We start from the raw sequence: 20,856 nt of genomic DNA, 5'->3' as shown, positions 1-20,856 counted from the left end.
CTATGCTAAAGGTGTGAGTTATGTAGATGTAGTCTTTCAAGAGCATGTCTCAGAGGTTTAAAGGTGAATTAATGCTGTTGGTGTGAGTTATGTAGATTTTGTGTTTTTAGATCTCGGGAGGAAAAACATGTTGATGTTGTTGGCTTTAGCCTTCTGTGGGTTTTTAATGTGAATTTGTATGCCATAGGTGTGACATACGTAGATGCGGTGTCTTGGGGTCTACTAAGCAGATGAGATTGATCACCCTGGACTGGGACCATGTCAGCACGGAGCATCATTATGAACTGCATGAGTGCAACTGTGGGTCCAGAGAAAGAGAGAGCAGCTACCACACAGATCAGAGACACATAGATATATAGATATAGATATAGATATAGATATATATATATATATATAGAGAGAGAGAGAGAGACGGACGGACGGACGGACGGACGGAGAAAGAGAGAGAATGAAGAAAGACTATCTGTTTGAAGAGAGAATACTGAAGAAAATGAGGCAATGCAAATGACTGGTACCCATGGTACTGCATAAACAAGCAGTGTCGGTAGAATATCTATCTATCAATTTTCTGTCTTTCCCCTGGTAGAGGGGGTTAGCCTTGCTCAATGAAAGGAAGGAGAGGACAAGGAGAGATGAGGAACAAAGAGCTACAGATTGATGTTCAGCAGGCTCTGTTTAACTAGGCAGATGAGTGTGGATGATTATCAACAGCAGAGCAAAAACGCCACCACACACAGACATCTACACACACATACACACACACACACACACACACACACACACACACACACACACACACACCTTCACATAACTCAATAGAGTCTCACAATAGATTGTATCCTGTCTGTCAGACATTCATTTCATTTGACTGTTTTACAGGCCAGACTGAAGTTAGCAAAGCACACATCATATACACTGTCCACCAGAGACACACTCTCTCTTTCTCACACACACACACACTGTGCTCTGTCAGAGGCTGACCTTTTTGGGTGTGGAGCTGTGTGAGGATGAGGTAAATTGAAAGTGTTGTATGTGTGGAAGTGAGCAGAGCTAACCAAGTGGAGAGAGAGGGAGGATTATTATTGATCAGAGCTTTGTTCAGCCCCTGGTTCTCCTCTCCTCCTCTGGCTTTCTGCACTCAGACCAGTAAATTGGGCTTGTCACAAATACAGAGGAGCCTGAACAGGCTGTAGGATTAGACCTCCACCTGTTCAACTCTCTGTCTGTCTGTCTGTCTGTCTGTCTGTCTGTCTGTCTGTCTGTCTGTCTGTGTGTGTGTGTCTCAGCCTCTCTGTCTGTCCCTGAATCTCTGTTCCTCTATCTGTGTGTGTCTGTATCTGTACAGCATGTGTCTCTGACTCATTGTCTCAGTCTTTAGTCTCTCTCTATCTCTCCTGTGTGTGCGTGTGTGCGTGTGTGCGTGCGTGCGTGCGCGTGCGCGCGCGCGTGTGTGTGTGTGTGTGTGTGTGTGTGTGTGTGTGTGTGTGTGTGTGTGTGTGTGTGTGTGTGTGTGTGTGTGTGTGTGTGTGTGTGTGTGTGTGTGTGTGTGTGTGTGTGTGTGCGTGCGTGCGTGCGTGCGTGTGTGTGTGTGTGTGTGCTCACACATTCCCCACTGTGTTCCATCAGTGCTAATGGTCTCTGTCTCTGTGTCTCTCATGATCCCCATCCAATGTAATGGATCTGAATGCCTCCCAATGCCCGTTCTCTACAGTAACCTGTAAAGCATTCAAGTTTGAACTGCAGTGACACGTCTAATTATGAGTGAGAAAGAAGGGGGGGGGGCGGGGGGGGGAGGGTAGAGAGAGTGAGAGAAATAAAGGAAAGAGAGTGAGAGATAGTGTGGAAGTTAGTAAGTGTGTGATAGAGAAACAGAAAAAGGAAGGGGGAGACTGATGGAGAAAGTGAGGTGGAGAGTGAGACACAGAGAGGTAGGGAGGGGGGAGAACAGAAGGGAGAGGAAGAGAAAGAAAGATAAAAAAAGGAAGAGTGAGTAATCCTTTAATGTCACACTCTTACTATCACATCCCCCCCTCAACAACCCTACCCACAATCCCTCACCCCAGATCTGCGTTCTATTCCATTCACCTCTTCCGTCATTGTTGTTAACGATCATCATACGTCTTGACGATTGCAACAACACCTGGTGTGTGTGTGTGTGTGTGTGTGTGTTTGTTTAATTCTTCCTTTTCCCCTGAGAGTGTGGTATTGGTGATAAGGAGGAGAAGTGGATGGAGATGGAGCCCTCAGGGTACACCACTAATCTCCCCCACTACAGACACACACGTCTCCACTGCCAAATCAATGTCTGAATCTGCCGCCATTGTGTGGGTACAGAGTGCCGAGTCGCATGGGCTTAGCTGGGCCTCGATGTGTGTACCACTTCATTCCTCTCTCTAGCACCTTGATCCCTCAGACACACAAACACACGTACGTGCACACACACACACACACACACACACACACACACACACACACACACACACACACACACTCACTCACTCACTCACTCACTCTCTCACACTCTCTCTCTCTCTCTCTCACACACACACACACACACACACACACACACACACACACACAAACTGGCGTATTCAATACTATTTGTCCCTTTAATCATGTGGAAATGGCCGATCAGGGGAAAGAATGGTTTCTATAGCAACGGATGCTGAGAATCTCTTGGCAAACAGGTTTTCCAAGATGATCTGGCTGGGGCCTCGGCAGGCTGTGCGTGTTTGTGCACGTTTATCTTACTGAGTGAATGAAGCATTATGCATTTGTGATGCAAGATTGCTCCTGGTATTACCATTTGATTATGTTTAGCATTGTGTTCTAAATCTATATGACAGTGTTGTAAAAAAAACTCCAGGTTACAAATGTGTCCCAGGTTCTCTGAAGAGTGGGTTGAAAATTCTCTTTATCTACATGGGATTATTTGACAGTCATGACATTGCAACAAGGTTGCCCATTCATTCCTAATCAAAGGGAAGTAAAATATACCATTTCAGTACATAATATAACTTGAATGCTTTACTTAACATTGACATAAGCTATACTGTATGAGTTATTTCTCCATGCACTACAATTGAATAAACACTGTTCTTTATGACACAGTTTATATGTATTTCGTATTTGGTAACCCAGAATATTCTGGTTTGTAGTAAATTGTTCTGTCCACAATGACACTAGTCCACTGCTACAACACAAGAGTAATAATGGGGTTCAGATTGTGCATCAGAGAAATTAGAAATTTATATAAAACTTTTATATATATAAAAACATGTTCTTAAGACATTCTACACTATAAACACAGAGAGGACAACACAAAGAATAGTTGGACATTTGTAAGAAGAAAATAGCCTTTTCTTTTTCTAGGTTAGTAAGTATCCATTTGGTTAGGAAGTTCAAATTACATCAATATTAGACTTTTAACGTTGTATTTAGGTACATAGGCAACATTTTAAAACGACTATTTTCAACTGCAAGATGGTCTGATGCTCACCTTTAACTGCCAATGTTAAGAAAATATTCATTTTTAACCCATGTGCGATCATGTAGCAACATTAGAGGATGAGCATCAACTGACAACCTTAAGTTGAGCAGAGTAATGTCCTGTGGGTAGAAACTGTTCCGGAGCCTGTTGGACCGGGTCTGGACCCTACCTTTTGCCAGAAGGCAACAGAGAGAACAGGGAGTGTGTGTTGGAAATCCCTTGTTGTAAGATGCACTCCCTTGTTTGTTGACTCACTAGACCAGTGGCTGTGTACAGTAGGTCATTTTGCTTTTCCTGCACTTGTGAGCCTGGCAAAGTTCATCTTGTCTTTCTATCCACTACCACTTCACTCTCCATCTTTCTCTCTCTGGCACAGGAGAGCAAGCACTGCAAGTTGATGCTCTGAGTCAGGCTTTTACCTTCTACTGATGCTGATGTGTGTGTGTGTGTGTGTGTGTGTGTGTGTGTGTGTGTGTGTGTGTGTGTGTGTGTGTGTGTGTGTGTGTGTGTGTGTGTGTGTGTGTGTGTGTGTGTGTGTGTGTGTGTGTGTGTGTGTGTGTGTGTCCTCGTTCATGTTTTTAAGAGAGCTTTGGAGCAGAGGACTGCTGACTCGTTGGTGTGATGTGTTCTGCTCTGCTTGCCACAAACTTTAATACCCCTTCTTCCTGGAACACGCTTCCAAAGATTTTAAAGCCAGAGAAGTTAGTTTCCTTGCTTGTTTTCAAGACTGATCAACAAAAATGTCTTTTTGTATTTGTATCTTTGTAACATTGTATGGATCCACTACACCTCTCTGCTTTGCCGTCTTGCCAGGTCGCCCTCGCAAAAGAGGTTTCTATCCTCAGTGAGTCTTACCTGGTTAAATAAACGTTAAACAAATAAATAAAACACTTAGAGACTCTAGAAGGTGTGTGTGTGTGTGTGTGTGTGTGTGTGTGTGTGTGTGTGTGTGTGTGTGTGTGTGTGTGTGTGTGTGTGTGTGTGTGTGTGTGTGTGTGTGTGTGTGTGTGTGGTATGTTAGAGACCCATCAGTTTGGGTGGTTAAGCCCTGTTTCTGTAGAGCTGTTTGGCTGGCTGGCTGTGCTGTGCTGTGCTGTGCTCTGCTGAGCTGTGCTGAATCCTCTGAGTGGGGGATTGGAGGCTGTCAGTCATGTGTGCAAGCTGGAGCACCTTGCCAGGGTCTGTGTGGCGCACGGTTGTGCCACAGGGAGATAGGGCCCTCACACACCAGTCTACACTGCAGATGCTAGCCAGCACCCTTACACACACACACACACAGACACACACACACACACCAGCCAATAGATGCTAGCCAGAACCCCCACCCACCGCATAGACCTCCTCCAGCCAACACCCCCACCTTGACGTCTGGCCATTCTCCAGCCCCTCCAAACATATATATACACTCACTAAACACTTTATTAGGAACACCTGTACACCTTCTCATTCATGTAATTATCTAATCAGCCAATCGTTAGGCAGCAGCACAATGCATAAAATCCTGCAGATACGGGCCAGCAGCTTCAGGTAATGTTCACATCATCCATTCCCAGAATGGGGAAAAATGTGATCTCAGTGATTTTGACCATGGCATGACTATTGGTGCCAGACGGGCTGGTATGAGTATTTCTAAAACTGCTGATCTCCTGGGATTTTCACACACAACGGTCTGTAGAGTTAACTCAGAATGGTACAATAAAGAAAAAACATCCAGTGAGCGGCAGTTCTGTGGACAGAAACGCCTTGTTGATCAGAGAGGTCAACAGAGACTGGTTCGAGCTGACAGAAAGGCTACGGTAACTCAAATAACCACTCTGTACAATTGTGGTGAGCAGAAAAGCATCTCAGAATGCATAACGCATCGAACCTTGACGCGGATGGGCTACAACAGCAGAAGGCCATGTCGGGTTCCACTTCTGTCAGCCAAGAACAGAAAGCTGAAGCTGCAGTGGGCACAGGCTCACCAAATCTGGACAGTTGAAGACTGGAAAAACGTAGCCTGATCTGATGAATCTCGATTTCTGCTGAGGCACACAGATGGTAGGGTCAGAATTTGGCGCCAACAGCATGAATTCATGGACCCAACTTGCCTTGTGTCAACAGTCCAAGCTGGTGGAGGTGGTGTAATGGTGTGGGGAATGTTTTCTTGGCACACTTTGGGCCCGTTAATACCAATCCATCATCGCTTGAATGCCAGAGCCTATTTGAATATTGTTGCTGACCATGTGCATCCCTTCATGGCCACAATTTACCCATCTTCTAATGGCTACTTCCAGCATAATAATGCACCATGTCACAAAGCGAAAGTCGTCTCAAACTGGTTTCATGAACATGACAATGAGTTCAGTGTTCTTCAGTGGCCTTCCCAGTCACTGGATCTGAATCCAATAGAACACCTTTGGGATGTGGTAGAACGGGAGATTCGCAGCTTGAATGTGCACCTGAAAAAACAGGAATTGCGTGATGCAATCATGTCATCATGGACCAGAATCTCAAAGGAATGTTTCCAATATCTTGTGGAATCAGTGCCACAAAGAATTGAGTCTGTTTTGAGAGCTAAGGGAGGCCCTAATAAAGTGCTCAGTGAGTGTATATACACACACACACTCACTCAACACATGGCCATTCTCCCACCTGCAGAGTAGCCATACTTAGGCCAGCATCCTCTCTCTCTATCTCATTATGACACATCCTCCAACCAGTCAGCAGCTCCATCTGCATCCCCATCCACACAGACATTTGCTCCATAAGCAAAATGACAAATCATTCAGTGAATATTTTCCTCAACCTAGCAGTCAGTGGTCTTGCAGTTCATTCCCAAAATGGTTGTCATCAACCATACTCTCATTCAGACCTAGAATACTTTAGTAGAATACTTAATTGTATTCAGTACCACATCCCCAATGCATTATTCCGACTTTGAAGGCTTAATGAAGCCCCTAATAAGCGTTTATAAGGATTGATTATTCAGAAATCACCCATGAGCAAATGTCAAACTTCATAAACGGTGGCTAAAGGGTGTATGCCCTGTTAGCAAAGCACCAAATGGTGGAACCTGTTATATCAGGCTTTATGTGACTGCTTATACATGATTTGAGAAGCTTTTATCTAGGTCGTATTCAGGGTATAGGCTTAAGACTTTGTCCTTTGTCAAGGTTGTCCTTCGATTATAGTGGAGCCCATATTTTCCCCAACCAGCCATACCATTCCTAGATGCATTGATGTGTGAATCTTTCCCTAAATATGACTGAAAGGAGAGGGATGGAGTGGGAGCAGTGCATGTGTGTTTCTGTGCCTCATCCATTATTACCTTGATGAGACAGAGATTACCTTTTTGAGCAGGTTCTGCCATTTCTGAAAGCATTCTGTAACACAGAGGATATTCCATTTGTAGACAATTTTGACCTCTTTTGGAAGAGACCAGCATTTTTTTAAATGTGACGGAGTGCTCCCAAACAGAAGAGGAGCAGAGATCATTTCCGACAATATGGAGACAGTGTTAAAGTGGTGAGGGGACACTCGTCCTAACCATGTTAAGGTAACCCCAATCCATTTCCCTCATACACTGCCAATACAGGCTAGCAAATTGGCCTACGCCTCAGGGGAGTTACCCACCCTAGAAACACCAGACGATTTTACAATGAGAAATGGGCTTGGACTATTACATTTAAATTCCAGAAGCCTAATAAATAAAATTGATTCATCAAGACATGGGCTCAACAGGCAAACCCAGACATTTTTGTGATCTCTGAAACATGGCTAAATTTGTCAGTGTCTGACAATGATGTGTCCTTAAATGACTATTCCATGTTTAGGACAGACAGAGAAGGGAGAGGAGGACCGGTGGCTATTTTTGTCAAAAACTGTTTTACTGCATCTATTCTGCTATCCTTCACTGTACCAAATCAATATGAATGTTTAGTCCTAAGCGTGTGTTTTGGAAATAACTCTAAGCTGTCTGTGATAGGAGCGTCCTCATGTCCTCATGTTGACAGACAGCAATAGCAGACTCAATACTAGACATTGACAGCTCTTTTATTCCTGCACAAATGATGTGACGGAACACATCTGACTTACCAGAAACACCTATCAAGACAATTGTCCTATTACTTTTGGTGCCCTGAAATAGGGCGACAATGTATAAAAGAGGTTGGCATTTCTAAATGGTGAAACCAATATGTACACAAATACCCTCAAATAAAAGATGAACATTTTTACTCTAACCTCATAGTAATTATTTAATTTCAAATCCAAACGTTTGGAGTATAGAGCCAAAAAAAAACACACTCTATTTTCAAATAGCAAGTATAGCATAAGTAAATTGGAATTCTTATTTTCAATGTGACACAGTATTTATAAGTACGAAAATAACAAATTAAAAGTTGTCCTCCGATGAAGGGTGGTGGTGCTTTGGGAAAGAAATTATCAAAAAATAAGTCTCAGCTCCAGAGAATAGACCCCAGAATTCCCTCCCCATCTCAATGTCCATGAGCAAGTAATTAGGTTTCTTTTGTCCCTGTTCCAACACAGTAACACCTCCAAACTGTGATTCTAAATGCCTTCTTTTTCTCTCTCCTCATTACTGAACAGCGGCTTACACCCAGCTAATTGTTTTTCTTTTTAATGGCGTCATTAAGTAATTTTTCTGCTCTCTCGCCCAGTTGAATAACCTTTTCAGTGCCATTGTGTCTAAGGATCTTGAATGTGCCCCAGGTCATGGCATACTGCTACCACCCTACCCCTTTACACACACACATACACACATACACACACACACACACACACACGCACACACGCACACACGTACATGTGCATGAGTGTGTCCAGAGAGGACTTAAGGTAAGGAGCACACACCCTCCTACACACACAGATACATAAATTATACTACTCTGTCATTAGGGGTATCACCCATATACATCCTCAACAAGGTTTGCTCACTCATCTGAGCAATAAGCCAAAGGGCACCACCTACACTAGTAGTAAGTGTCTCACTGGCACTGATGAATGAGTTAATTCTTCCAGCAAGCGAAGTTTCACTACAATAGACAGGCCAGTGTAACACACCATGTATGCCATGATGTTTTTAGCTATAATGACAGATACTGACTTTCTCTAGCTCCTTTTGTCCCTACCAGTCAATTTCACTGATAGCTCTCATTTTGAAGAGAGAGCATCTCTCCTATGACGGGAGCAATTACTGTGGCTTTTAGAGAAACTGCAGTGAAACGTACTCCATCATTATAATCAGTTACAGGAGAGTGGAGGATATGGTTTAAAAGCTGTGTCACGCTGTCTTTATCACAGAAGATATTTTGGGAGGCCATGGAATAAAAGATGGAGAAGATTTCTATGGGATAGGCTTTCATTCAAAACTGTTATAGTAGGGAATGAGAGTAATGTATAGCCATTATGACACTTATGATTTCAGCCCTAGCCTGTTGTCTCGACACCCTGTAGTGTGATGGTAATCGTCTAAGCTCCAGCTGTTGGCTGTGGACTCCCTGAACCCCCCCCCCCCCCCCCCTCATTCTATAGGGAGACCATGGTTGTACAATAAACTCAGACTGCCTCCCCTCTGTGTGGCAGAGGAATGAGTTTTATTGAATTTACTCTGTGCAGTTACAAACGTACAAGGATTTTTGTAGCGGCTTATACATGGATAGTGCTGATTATAGATGTCATATGATATATCCGTTATTGATTCATTTAATGTGACTGATATACAGTAGTTGTGTATGTTTGAATATGTGGTATAAAATATTAGAATATAAAGGATATACTGGGATGAAATCCAGGTCTTCACTACATTCATAATCTATGCACTACACACTAGTTTTTTTAATGACTGTATACCCCACTATCTAACATACAAGCTTTTGCTTTCCACTCAGTGTCAGCTAAATGTAAGAAAGGGACAAAGCTTCTATCTTGAGTTTGTGTTCCAGCGGTGCAGTCCATCCACATTTATCCTGATTTGTTGCTGGGGGTGCTCTCCTTGTTTACTGTAAAGCGGTTGATTTACGTTGGCTACGTTTGGCAGGGCCTGAGTGTGGGCGCGCAAGCAAGAGAGAGCTCCAGCCGGGGAGGGTAAGGGGGGGGGGGGGTTAGATGCCTTTGGGCTGGGTAGGGGTGAGTGAGGGAAAGGGGGGAGGAGGGGGGGGGGGGACACTCAGCAGTGGTGCGATGGCGAGATGGTCTGTGCGATGGCGAGATGTGTCTTTTATGGGGGTTGTTTATGACGCTGAATTGCCCTAATGGCACTTTTGTGTTTTTTCCACCCTCCCTTTCGCTCTCTCTCTCTCTCTCTCTCTCTCTATCTATCTATCTCACTCTCCCTCTCTTCCTCCCTCAAGCTGGTCAGCTGAGCCAGTCTGCCTACCTTTCCCTGCAGCTGCCCTACACCGTCCTGGGCCTGGGGCGCAGCGCCAACTTCCTGGACCACCTGTATGTGGGCATTCCCCGCCCCCCCGGGGAGCAGGTACAGTCTGACAGCATCACTACTGGGGGAGGAGGGCAGGGGGAGGGGAGAAGGGAAGCAGGCAGGGAAGGGACATGGACAGGATGGGAGGGGAAAGGAGAGAAGAGGAGAGGAGGGGAGGGGAGGGGAGGAGAGAGGGGCAAACTGCCTGACAAAATGCAGACAGGACAGTGCACCGCAGCCACAGATGGCCTAGTTAACTCCGCTCTGATAACTACAGTATGACAGTCATACTGTTACTATAGTTTCCACTCACTGCATCCAGGTGCTACATGGAGACACCCCCACCAGAGCCACTGACGAGGAATTGAAGGCTATATGCACATTCCCTTCCTGTTGATGATAATATGATAAGTTGCTGTTATAATATGCAGTCAATAATTCATTGTCTTCTCTCGCACCCACTTTTGCGTTATACCTCAAACATTGGCATGTGGTATGGTTTGCAGAGCAATAGATATCACAAGGTGTTTGAAATGCCGTTTGCTGGTTCCTCAAGAGAAAATAAATTCCCCCAGCAGCCAACTTGCATTTGAGACACCGGCTTCGTCTTCTGTCGAAGATTACGACAGAGGTCTTCATCAAAGGCTATTTGCATTGCAGATTTTTTGCCCATATACCTTTCTACCTTGGGAGAAGAGGCACAGCAAAGTGTTTTTTTGTCCCTTGCTTCCCTTTGAGTTATGCAAGAAAATATTTCTCGCTCTGCTAAGGACTCACATACCCTAACGAAGGACTGAATAAACCCTTTATGGTGCATTATATTATACTATTTTTTTTCCTCAGGAGGGTATACGAATATTGTGTCGTCAGTGCTTGTACTAAATGCACATGTAATTAGTGGTAGCATCTCCAGCCTGTATTTGTGAGAGTTGGGAGTGCTCCAAACCCATCCAATCTCTCTTTCTTTATTGTCTCTTTAAAGGCCTCCCTAAGATTCAAAAGGCCATGTGAGAGATTTTGAGAATCTAGCCCCGCTCTATTTCTCTCTGTTCTCTACTCCTGCGCTCTAGACGCTATCCCACGAGGATCGCCTTCCTCACAGTCACTCAGAAGGTTTACTTCACTTATCAAGATCCCACTCTCGCCTCCAAGAAAGCCTGCTTCGCTCCCCCAACTACCGACCCAACTCTCTCTTTCACTCTACTTTGAAACAGAGAAATCGTTCTCAAAAGACCCAGAAAACACTTTCCTCCTCCAAACACAGACATCTTCTCATAGCCAGGAGCTAGATGCTTAGACTGTCATCTTCTCTGTATGAACAGCAATGCAGTGAAGAGCATAATGATGGCACTAGTCACTAAAGTAGTATGCTACTTACTTTGCTAACTAGCCCACTGTTATACACTGGAACCTAAGCCATATTTTTTAATATATAAAGTAAATCACCACTAATTATTCAATATCATTGTATCCATTGTAGCTTTGAATGAGCTTAGAGTTCAACTGTTGTAACAGAAAAACAAGGTCATTTGTTTTCCATACACATTTTTTTATCCATAGCTAAGTAGGTAGGCTATATTCTGCAAAGGTTTGCGTGCCTTAATTGACATTATCTCAGTGTCAAAAGAATCGCAAGCACAGGTGCACATCGCACCCTAAAATCATGTTTTGTGATAATCCAGCTAATGGAAGGAATCATACGCAGAAGTGAAATATGTATATTTCATCCAGACACAAACACACACACACAGACAAAGCCTGCTTGTGACCTTAACTGTAGGCAGTAAGGCTGATACACCAGGGGGATACTTCACTTCAGCAGTGCTCATTTATTTAATGTACCAGCCTGTCTGTGTCTTTAAATGCAGGACTTTAAATAGCTCGATATAGGTAGCAAAAACCCTGGGCTCTCATTAGGGCTGGCTCTGAGAAGAAGAAAATGCAAAGTACAGTACTGTGTGTGTGTGTGTGTGTGTGTGTGTGTGTGTGTTTTTGCCCCTTAATGTTGCCAAATGATAGATGTGTTGTCGGAACTTACTCTGCCCTTCCCTAGAGGACTCCCTCTGAAAGATGAATTTAGCGTTTGGTGCTAATTGCTACCCAGAACCAACTTGAGGGAAAATTACCTTTGTAATTGATAGAGGAACTGGCTTTGCGTGCCTTAAAAGCTTTAAAGCTTGAATTGCTAATAAAGTTTCATAAACTCTGTGAACTAGTGACCAGATTATAGCTAGCCATTAGCCCAAATATCGGCAGAGATAGAGACGTTTCATACTGAGGAGTATGTTAAAGATATGCATGCATTATATCACCTTTGCATGCCTTTGAACTAGATTTTTTCAATATCAAACCCTCCATTTTGCTTCCTTGAAGCTATGACGATTATATTTGTTATCTCTCTCTCTCTCCTCCCCCATCCCCATCCCCCTCTCTCTGTTCCTCTCTTACCAGGACGTGAGGAAGCAGGAATGGACAGCCATCATCCCCAACTCTCAGCTCATTGTCATACCGCACCCACATAATAAGCCCCGCAGGTACAAACACTCACACTCACACTCACACTCACACTCACACACACACTCACACTCACACACACAGACAGACAGACAGGCTCACACACACACACACACACAGTAACACGGTCACATACTCACACATCTGCATTTACACACCCACATGTTCTTCCCATGTTTCCATTGTTTTCTGTGTCATATCCCTACCCCCAGGAGTGCCAACAGATGGTGAACCCGCCCCCCCCCCCCCTCCTCCTCCTCCTCCTCCTCCGTATGGCCAGCTAACACATATTCTCACACACACACACACACACACACACACACACACACACACACTGTATAAGTGCAAAACAGTTTTCCAGTTCCTTCAATTACATTCATGTTAGTTGATCCTGGTAACTGCATGCTCTGGGGTAGTCTTTACTGCCACGACAGTACCAAGCAGTTGCATATATCAGGCATCGACTGCAAAGTATATAAAAGTGTACACATACAGTTTAAATACACACATATGCCATTAACGTATTACAGTCAATTCTCAAAATAGCTGTAATTAGAAGTTGAATGTTGTCTTCAATAGCATAATCTCTCTTTAGAACAGGTTAGCACAACATATTGTACCCTATTTTTCCATTTTTGGATTACCATTGGTGATTGTGGTTTTCATCATTAATATTTAATTTGTTTATTAGTTTTGTTAGAAATGTGCCTTAATTAAGTTCAGTTACAGCTAGAAAATAATATCTCAAATATTCACTCAGCTCTCTCATTTTATTTGTTGAAGTGGTTCAACTCTGGCAAGAATTTATTGATTGTTTAATTCATCTCGTCATAATGTGTCAGTTTACATCATACAGTGCCTTCGGAAAGTATTCAGACCCCTTCACTTTTTTCAAATACAGAAATACCTCATGTACATAAGTATTCAGACCCTTTCCTATGACACTCTTAAAATTAGATAAATGCAAAAATGTGATCAACAAATCACTCAATAAGTTGAATTAAGTCCATCTTACTGCAAGGACAATAGTAATTTTGGAATTAATATCTTTGTTTTTATAGGGTCTCTGGTTTGCATAGGAATCAATTACATTTTTGCATTTTAGCTAATTTTAAGAGTGTCATAGAAAAGGGTCTGAATACTTATGTACATGAGGTATTTCTGTATTTCAATTTTAATACATTTACAGAAATTTCAAAAAACGTGTTTTCACTTTGTCATTCTGGGGTATTGTGTGTGGATTGATGGCAATTTTTTTTCATTTAATCCATTTAAAATTGAGTCTATAACACAACAAAATGAATACTGAATACTTTCCCGAAGGCACTGTATGCAATGATCACAGATTGCTTTATACTGCCAAATAGCACTTCTTAGATAAAGCAAAAATATGTCACATCTCCTAATAAAAGTAGATTCACTCTTAGCTCTGAAAATGTCTGGAATTGTGAAACATGTTTTTCATACTGTTTTGAGTTTTACAGTTGTGATTGACATACAGTAGTAGTAATACTCTCTGTCTCTCCCTTCTCTCTAACCTTGTCTTAGTTGGAGTGCCAAGCTGTATCTGACCCCCAGTAACATCGTCCTGCTGACGGCCATTGCTCTGATCGGAGTGTGTGTGTTCATCCTTGTCATCATTGGTATACTGCACTGGCAAGAGAAGGTGAGAGCACTGGAGATGGAAGAAAACTATAGTCAGATTTGTTACACTATATTTTGTTGTTTTATCGTCAACATATTTATTACCATTGTAATGGTTGTCATCAGTTGTATTGCTCATCATCACATGTACATCATCATCATCATATTTTATCCCTTCGTTATCTGTTCATCTGTTTTATGTACAGTGCATTCGGAAAGTATTCAGACCCCTTCACTTTTTCCACATTTTGTTATGTCACAGCCTTATTCTAAAATGGATTAAATTATTTTTTTGTAATGACAAAGCCTAAACAGATTTTTAGAAATGCTTGCTAATTTATTAAAAATAAAAAACTGAAATATCACATTTACATAAGTATTCAGACCCTTTACTCAGTACTTTGTTGAAGCACCTTTGGCAGCGATTACAGCCTCAAGTCTTCTTGGGTATGACGCTACAAGCTTGGCTTACCTGTATTTGGGGAGTTTCTCCCATTCTTCTTTGCAGATCCTCTCAAGCTCTGTCAGGTTGGATGGGGAGCATCAGTGCACAGCTATTTTCAGGTCTCTCCAGAGAGGTTCGATCGGGTTCAAGTCCGGGCTCTGGCTGGGCCACTCAAGGACATTCAGAGACTTGTCCCGAAGCCACTCCTGCGTTGTCTTGGCTGTGTGCTTGTCCCTTCGTTATCCTGTTATGGTCGTTGTCCTGTTGGAAGGTGAACCTTCGCCCCAGTCTGAGGACCTGAGCGCTCTGGAGCAGGTTTTCATCAAGGATCTCTCTGTACTTTGCTCAGTTCATCTTTCTCTCGATCCTGACTAGTCTCCCAGCCCTTGCTGCTGAAAAACATCCCCACAGCATGATGCTGCCACCACAATGCTTCACTGTAGGGATGGTATTGGCCAGGTGATGAGCGGTGCCTGGTTTCCTCCAGACGTGACGCTTGGCATTCAGACCAAAGAGTTCAATCTTGGTTTCATCAGACCAGAGAATCTTGTTTCTGAGAGTCCTTTAGCTGCCTTTTGGCAGGACTCCAAGCGGGCCTGCCTTTTGGCAGGACTCCAAGCGGGCTGTCATGTGCTTTTTACTGAAGAGTGGCTTCCGTCTGGCCACTCTACCATAAAGGCCTGATTGGTGGAGTGCTACAGAGATGGTTGTCCTTCTGGAAGGTTCTCCCATCTCCACAGAGGAACTCTGGAGCTCTGTCAGAGTGACCATTGGGTTCTTGGTCACCTCCCTGACGATGGCCCTTCTCCCCCTATTGCTCAGTTTGGCCAGGCGGCCAGAAAATAATTTGATCCATTTTAGAATAAGGCGGCAGTAACATAACAAAATGTGGAAGAAGTTAAGGGGTCTGAATACTTTCCGAATGCACTGTATGTATTCCCCCCCCCTCCGCCTCCACCTCATAGCCAGATCAGTGTGTGCCCTGTGTTATTCTCCCCTCCCCACAACTCAGCTCTGTAGCTGGTGGAGGTCTTCAGAGAGGCTCTGGTTGGCTGGTCCAGAGAGCAGGAGAGACCCGCTGTGGGCGCAGTGCTTTCTGTCTGAGAGGAACAGATGGGTCGAACCAAGCAGATGGGCCCAAGTGTCCCTGTCCTCTAGCATCCCACAGAGCCCCCCCCCCCTCCACCCACACACACACACACACACACCCACACACATGCAGACAGGGAGGACACTCTGCTGTAATTGCTTTGTTCTGTCCTTTTAGCATATCAAATCTGTTGTTCATTATCCCTGTGAATTTGTCCTCCAGGGAATTGTGTGTGTCTGTCTTTGTTTGTGTGTATGCATACATGCGTGCGAGCGACCGAGCATGAGCTTAACATGTCTGTGTGCATTTGCGAATTTCCATTTTTGTCTGTAATGTTTGATGTTGCATGTGTCCAGCTCGTCCACCGTGTCTACTCTCTCTCTACCAACTCATCCCCATCCATCCATCGTGCAGCCAGCTGATGCTGGGCAGATCTCTCCACTGTGAGCAAGGCTCTCTCTCTGTAGCGCTGGGCTGGCGTCCTCTCAAAGTCATTTGCTGTACTGTGGGTGCCCGATTATACACACAGAAAAGCCATCATTGCTCTCTGCAGAGGGAGTGTGTTCCGGGAACACTAGCTTCATTGAAGTTGACACTGCATTAAAATAACATGCTTGGCTCTGTATCTGAAGGGCCGAGGCCCACCAATGACAGCACAGCTAAAAAATGAGAGGGAGAGACATGGTCGGATTTGTCTGGTGTTGATTAGGGCTTGATTGAATGATAATGTTCCTGATAATGTTCATGACACCAGGTAATGGATGCTCAGGTAATAGGCTGTTTATTTGTTTCGAGATCATTACTGGAGCAATGTAGGACTACTTCAGAGTCACCCCTCCGCTTTGCAGTGTAATATGGACTTTATTTTGTAACTGTTGGTGCTGATGAGTTCCATCTTTTGAGTCTTTTGTTGTGACGGCCATGTGATGTCTGACTTCCTATGGCATTTTGAGTAGACTTTTGGGACGTTAACCAGGCAAAATAAACCAAGCGGTAATGGAAAGTATTTGACATACAGATGTATCTGACCAAGGTCTGGTTTTTAGTTCATATTGTGTTGGGGGGATACTGCAGTTCTCCATTGTAAAAGGGCCTTTTTTAAGGGACTGCTGTTCCTTTCCTCTGAGGTCCTTGCGAACTTGTTATGTATTTGTTTGTAGTGAAGGGGACTCTCTTCCCAGCTGCACAGCACTGAGCTCGTCTGTCTGCCTGTCTGCCTGTCTGCCTGTCTGTTTGTGTGTATGTGACTGACTCTGCCCAGCCATAATTGAAGGGGGCTCTCGTAGATAAGCAAGGCTAACCTTTCACGCTGGGGAAAATAACATTTGGAATAAGCCCCACAGATCTCTCTCCCCCACTCACCCCCCATCTCCATGGACTCTCCATACTCCATATTTGCATGGCAGGCTGGAGTTGACTAGGTCACAGTGTGCTGGAGGATTGACATTTGATATTTACGATAGCCCCTGGTATTCGTTCCACAAATCTCAATGTCAACGAGAAGTCAAGAGGAAGGAGAGACATAATGCCTCCTTAACACACAGAAAGTGGCTCAGTGATCAACAAGACACAGGCTAAAGAGAGTTTAGTCAAAGATAAGTCATAGATCGGCCAAAAACAACGTTGGAATAGTAATAAGCAAAGGTGACAGAAAGTTTATTAGATCCATACTCTGTTTTGGCCAAGCTGGAGCCTCTGAGAGGTATCTATAATTTGCTTTGTTTGTATGTCTGAGGTATCATTATAACTAAGTGCATTATTACTTACTCATGAGCTATTTGTGTTTTGTGTGTTTGAACAGAATATTTCCTGTTTTTTGTGTTTTGCAAAAAACACAAAAAAACAGCAAATAATATGACACGTCGTTGATCTAATCACATACCAGTAACACAATAAAACAGCAAAGCAGTCGGATAAATAATGGAAACGATAATATTTGAATGGCAAAAAAAATATTTTCTTGCCTTAAAACCCTTCCATAAATCCTCTGAAATTCTCCCACTAAATGCACTGCGTTACATGCATGTTTGAGGCCACGTACCACTAGCATTCAGTATGGTTAGGTTTACCCATGGGGCCCTCAAATAGGTCAAGTAATTTTATTACAACTTGACATTCAGTGAGAACAAGATTATATCCCAGACCACTCAATCAGCAAAGGTTTCAGACCACCCAATAAATGACAAACGGATGATATAGCCTTCAGGATAACCACAAGATTATACTCCCTCAACACTCAATTAGAAAAGGTTCTAACACCAGAACACTGAAATATTGACAGGATTTACAAGTCAAATCATTGAAATTGTGAGAATGAGATATTAGAGATATATTACGTCCATCTGCGGCTAATGAAAACAAGTTTATGTAACTGAATACTCAGTAGACCGCCTAAGGACTGCATGGCTCTCCCCTAAAATCGTTAGAAACACTGATTCTGCGGGCAGATTCTGTGCCTTTAGATCTTAAGTGTTCCCCGCCAGGACTGTTTCTCTTATGGGGAGTGATCCCAGTACAAATCTGTCAGGTTCACCTCCGCTTTATTTGAAGCTCACCCTTTTTTCATCATTCATAGTTACATGCCTTTAAGTGCTGTTGCCAAAGGAGAAAGAAAAGAGCAAAGCTAAAAATAAATGTGAATTATCCCCTGTAAATCCGGAATAGGCCTCTTCTATTCAATCATGCTTAACAATGGGGATCTGTGTGTGGGCTGCCAAAAGACGCCTATTCTTTTCTTTTCTTTTTTTTATCTCCTAGCTTTGGAGGATGTTTATCATCTCACACACACACCAAACAAACATACACACACAATCACAGGTACACATGACACACACAAGAAGTGTCAAGCTCTGCCATCTATCACGTTAACACTTGTATTGATAATTGCCTTCCCTTTTGACCGCCCCTGTCTGCCTGCGATGGGGATTTCCTGTAACTACTTCAAGATTTCAGTCATGCAAATCTCATGGATTCTCACTCAAAGTTGTGTGTTTTCTCACCATGTCTGTCTGTCTGTCTGTCTGTCTAATGACTGACCCAGATTTCAACCTGACCTGATGAAACATGAAGAGAGGTTCGCCTCACTATGTGCTTGGCCACTGTGGATGATAAGATTAGCTTGAGTGTTAGTCACATTAGTTACACACAGGGAGTACTGGTCATTCAGGGAGACACAATCTGACTGCATGAAAAGCCAGAATGGTAGCAGTGGTACTGAGTGTGCATTGTGACCCCCCTGTGAACTCTGACATTGACCTTGTCCCTGTGTATGTGTTTCAGAAAGCGGACGACCGGGAGAAGAGGCAGGAAGCTCATCGCTTCCATTTTGACGCCATGTGAAGGAGCCCTAGAAGGCACAATGGGAGAAACAGTCATGTCTATATGTTTTCTTTGTTCCATTGAAGTATAGTGGTTGTGTTCTAATATCCACATGAGCACACTACTTAGAATGAAGTAATGTATTGGTCATGCATTCTAACTGGCATGCTAGTGTGATTATTGGAACATAGCCCCTGATAGTTAGACTCATTATTTATTTCACTCTCCCCCCCTCTTCAGGATCATTAAACATTGAAGTAATCAAATGTAAGAGAAAGGAAAAGTTACTTCTGATCATAATTTGAACATTTCATAATGTTCCACACAAAAGCAAACAGGAGCACTGAGTGAAATTACACTGAATGGGGTTTTGGACTGTAATATGTAATTTCGCTCAGTTGAAGTATGGATGGCAAATGGGCACTAACAGTTTAAGTCAAGATTTTGCTAAGAGTTATATTGACCAAGTGATAAAATTCCAGTCTTGCTCTGTTAACTGTTCAATGGGTTACTGCAATACTGTTTTTGTTTGTTTGTTTGTTTGCTTGTTTGCTTGCAGGGAAGCACTGCTAATATTTTGTTACTTGAAATCTATGTCTGTCTTGTTGCCAATGGCCTGCCTGTATGTCTGTATGTCCCCTTATCTGTATGTCAGTCTGGCAATACTGTAGTGTTTGATGCGCTCCTATAGTCCTCTACCAAGAGTTCACTGACCCAAACATAACTACTACTGGAATGCTCTACTACTGTATACTATACACACAGGTCATAGTCCATAATGAGGTTTGTGTGTTGAGTTCATTATGTATTTTTTAAAACCTGTTTACCAACCTTCCTTTCCTCCACCATGTCCCTTTATAAAAATTTCTCTCCACTCCTTTTCAATTTCTGATCCGTTCAACTTGATTGACAGCCCCCTCCTTCCACCCCCTTCAAAGTGGTTTTGGAATGATCTATAGGCTACTACTGACCCCTCAGGCTTGGTCGTTACCTTAGACTTTTCAGCAGGGCTGTCTCGCTCTTCATAATCTTGCCCATCTCACATAGCAAACATGGTGTGTTTTTTATGGAGTGCCCAACTCTTAATAATGTGTTTACAAAAACGCCCAATGAGACATTTGGTCTGGACCACCTAGCAGATTACTTGCGCTAAGAATTTGATATTGGTTTGGTTTAAAACAACAACAAAAAGTGCATCATCTGACCTTTTAACAAATGTAAAGCTTCCTTTGCTATTACTTATGATTTAATTAAATACTTATAACTTATGGGGCACAATCCTTTTGGATGGTACTGGTGTAATGTGCAAATACGTTTTGTTAGAATCATCTCATGTCTCTGTGGTTTGCGGTTTGTTTGTTTTTATTAATGATTAACAAGTGTTAAAGTTGAATTTATTTTATATTTTGTGTAAATGTGCATTGGGGTTTCAAAACGAATGTTGAAATGATAATGTCATTATGTTTGTTTAAAGTTGTTTGTTTGAAAATTAAAGTCGATCATGCTTACATTTTGTTGTTATTTTTTGTTGAATAACTTCATTGGTTGATTTTGAGTCTCAATTTAGGCACTTTCAGTGTAGAAGTAGGCCTACAAGTGAGTTTTGAGATGCCTCAGGAAATGACTGTAAGTGACAACCAAGCATATGCTTTTTGAGTTATTTTAAACCGGTGCAGTGAAATGCAGCGCACAATCTGGTATCCATGATAAATTGAGAATAAATGACTGCTATAATGCAGTTGATGTATTAGCGCCGGGTGATCTTTTTCGATGATTAGACCTACCCCTTGGCAATCTCTTAATGAGTGGTGACTAGCCTACTTGCTTGGCGTCAACTTTTCACTCTGCGCTGTTATATAGATTTTTCATTCCCTATGAGGCATGTGGTTCTTGTCTGTTCTCTTTACCAGTAGCGTCCAATGCAACAAGCCGAG

At 43.0% G+C, this 20,856-nt stretch overlaps 1 protein-coding gene across 1 annotated transcript in view; it reads left to right on the top strand.

Annotated features, from left to right (window-relative positions):
- Window positions 1–20,424, top strand: part of itfg1 (integrin alpha FG-GAP repeat containing 1) — a 97,047-nt gene extending 76,623 nt beyond the window's left edge. The window contains exons 15-18 of the mRNA XM_083664941.1: window positions 9,844–9,968; window positions 12,363–12,445; window positions 13,974–14,091; window positions 18,884–20,424. Coding sequence (XP_083521067.1) covers window positions 9,844–9,968; window positions 12,363–12,445; window positions 13,974–14,091; window positions 18,884–18,943 — 386 coding nt within the window. The 3' untranslated portion in view covers window positions 18,944–20,424. The remainder of the gene's footprint in view (window positions 1–9,843; window positions 9,969–12,362; window positions 12,446–13,973; window positions 14,092–18,883) is intronic.
- Window positions 20,425–20,856: the final 432 nt, after the last annotated feature.

Source organism: Argentina silus (genome assembly GCF_951799395.1).
Source record: "Argentina silus genome assembly, chromosome: 2".
Classification (NCBI taxonomy): Eukaryota; Metazoa; Chordata; class Actinopteri; order Argentiniformes; family Argentinidae; genus Argentina; species Argentina silus.
Note: the sequence above shows the minus strand (reverse complement) of the source record. Positions and strands in the feature narration are given on the sequence as shown.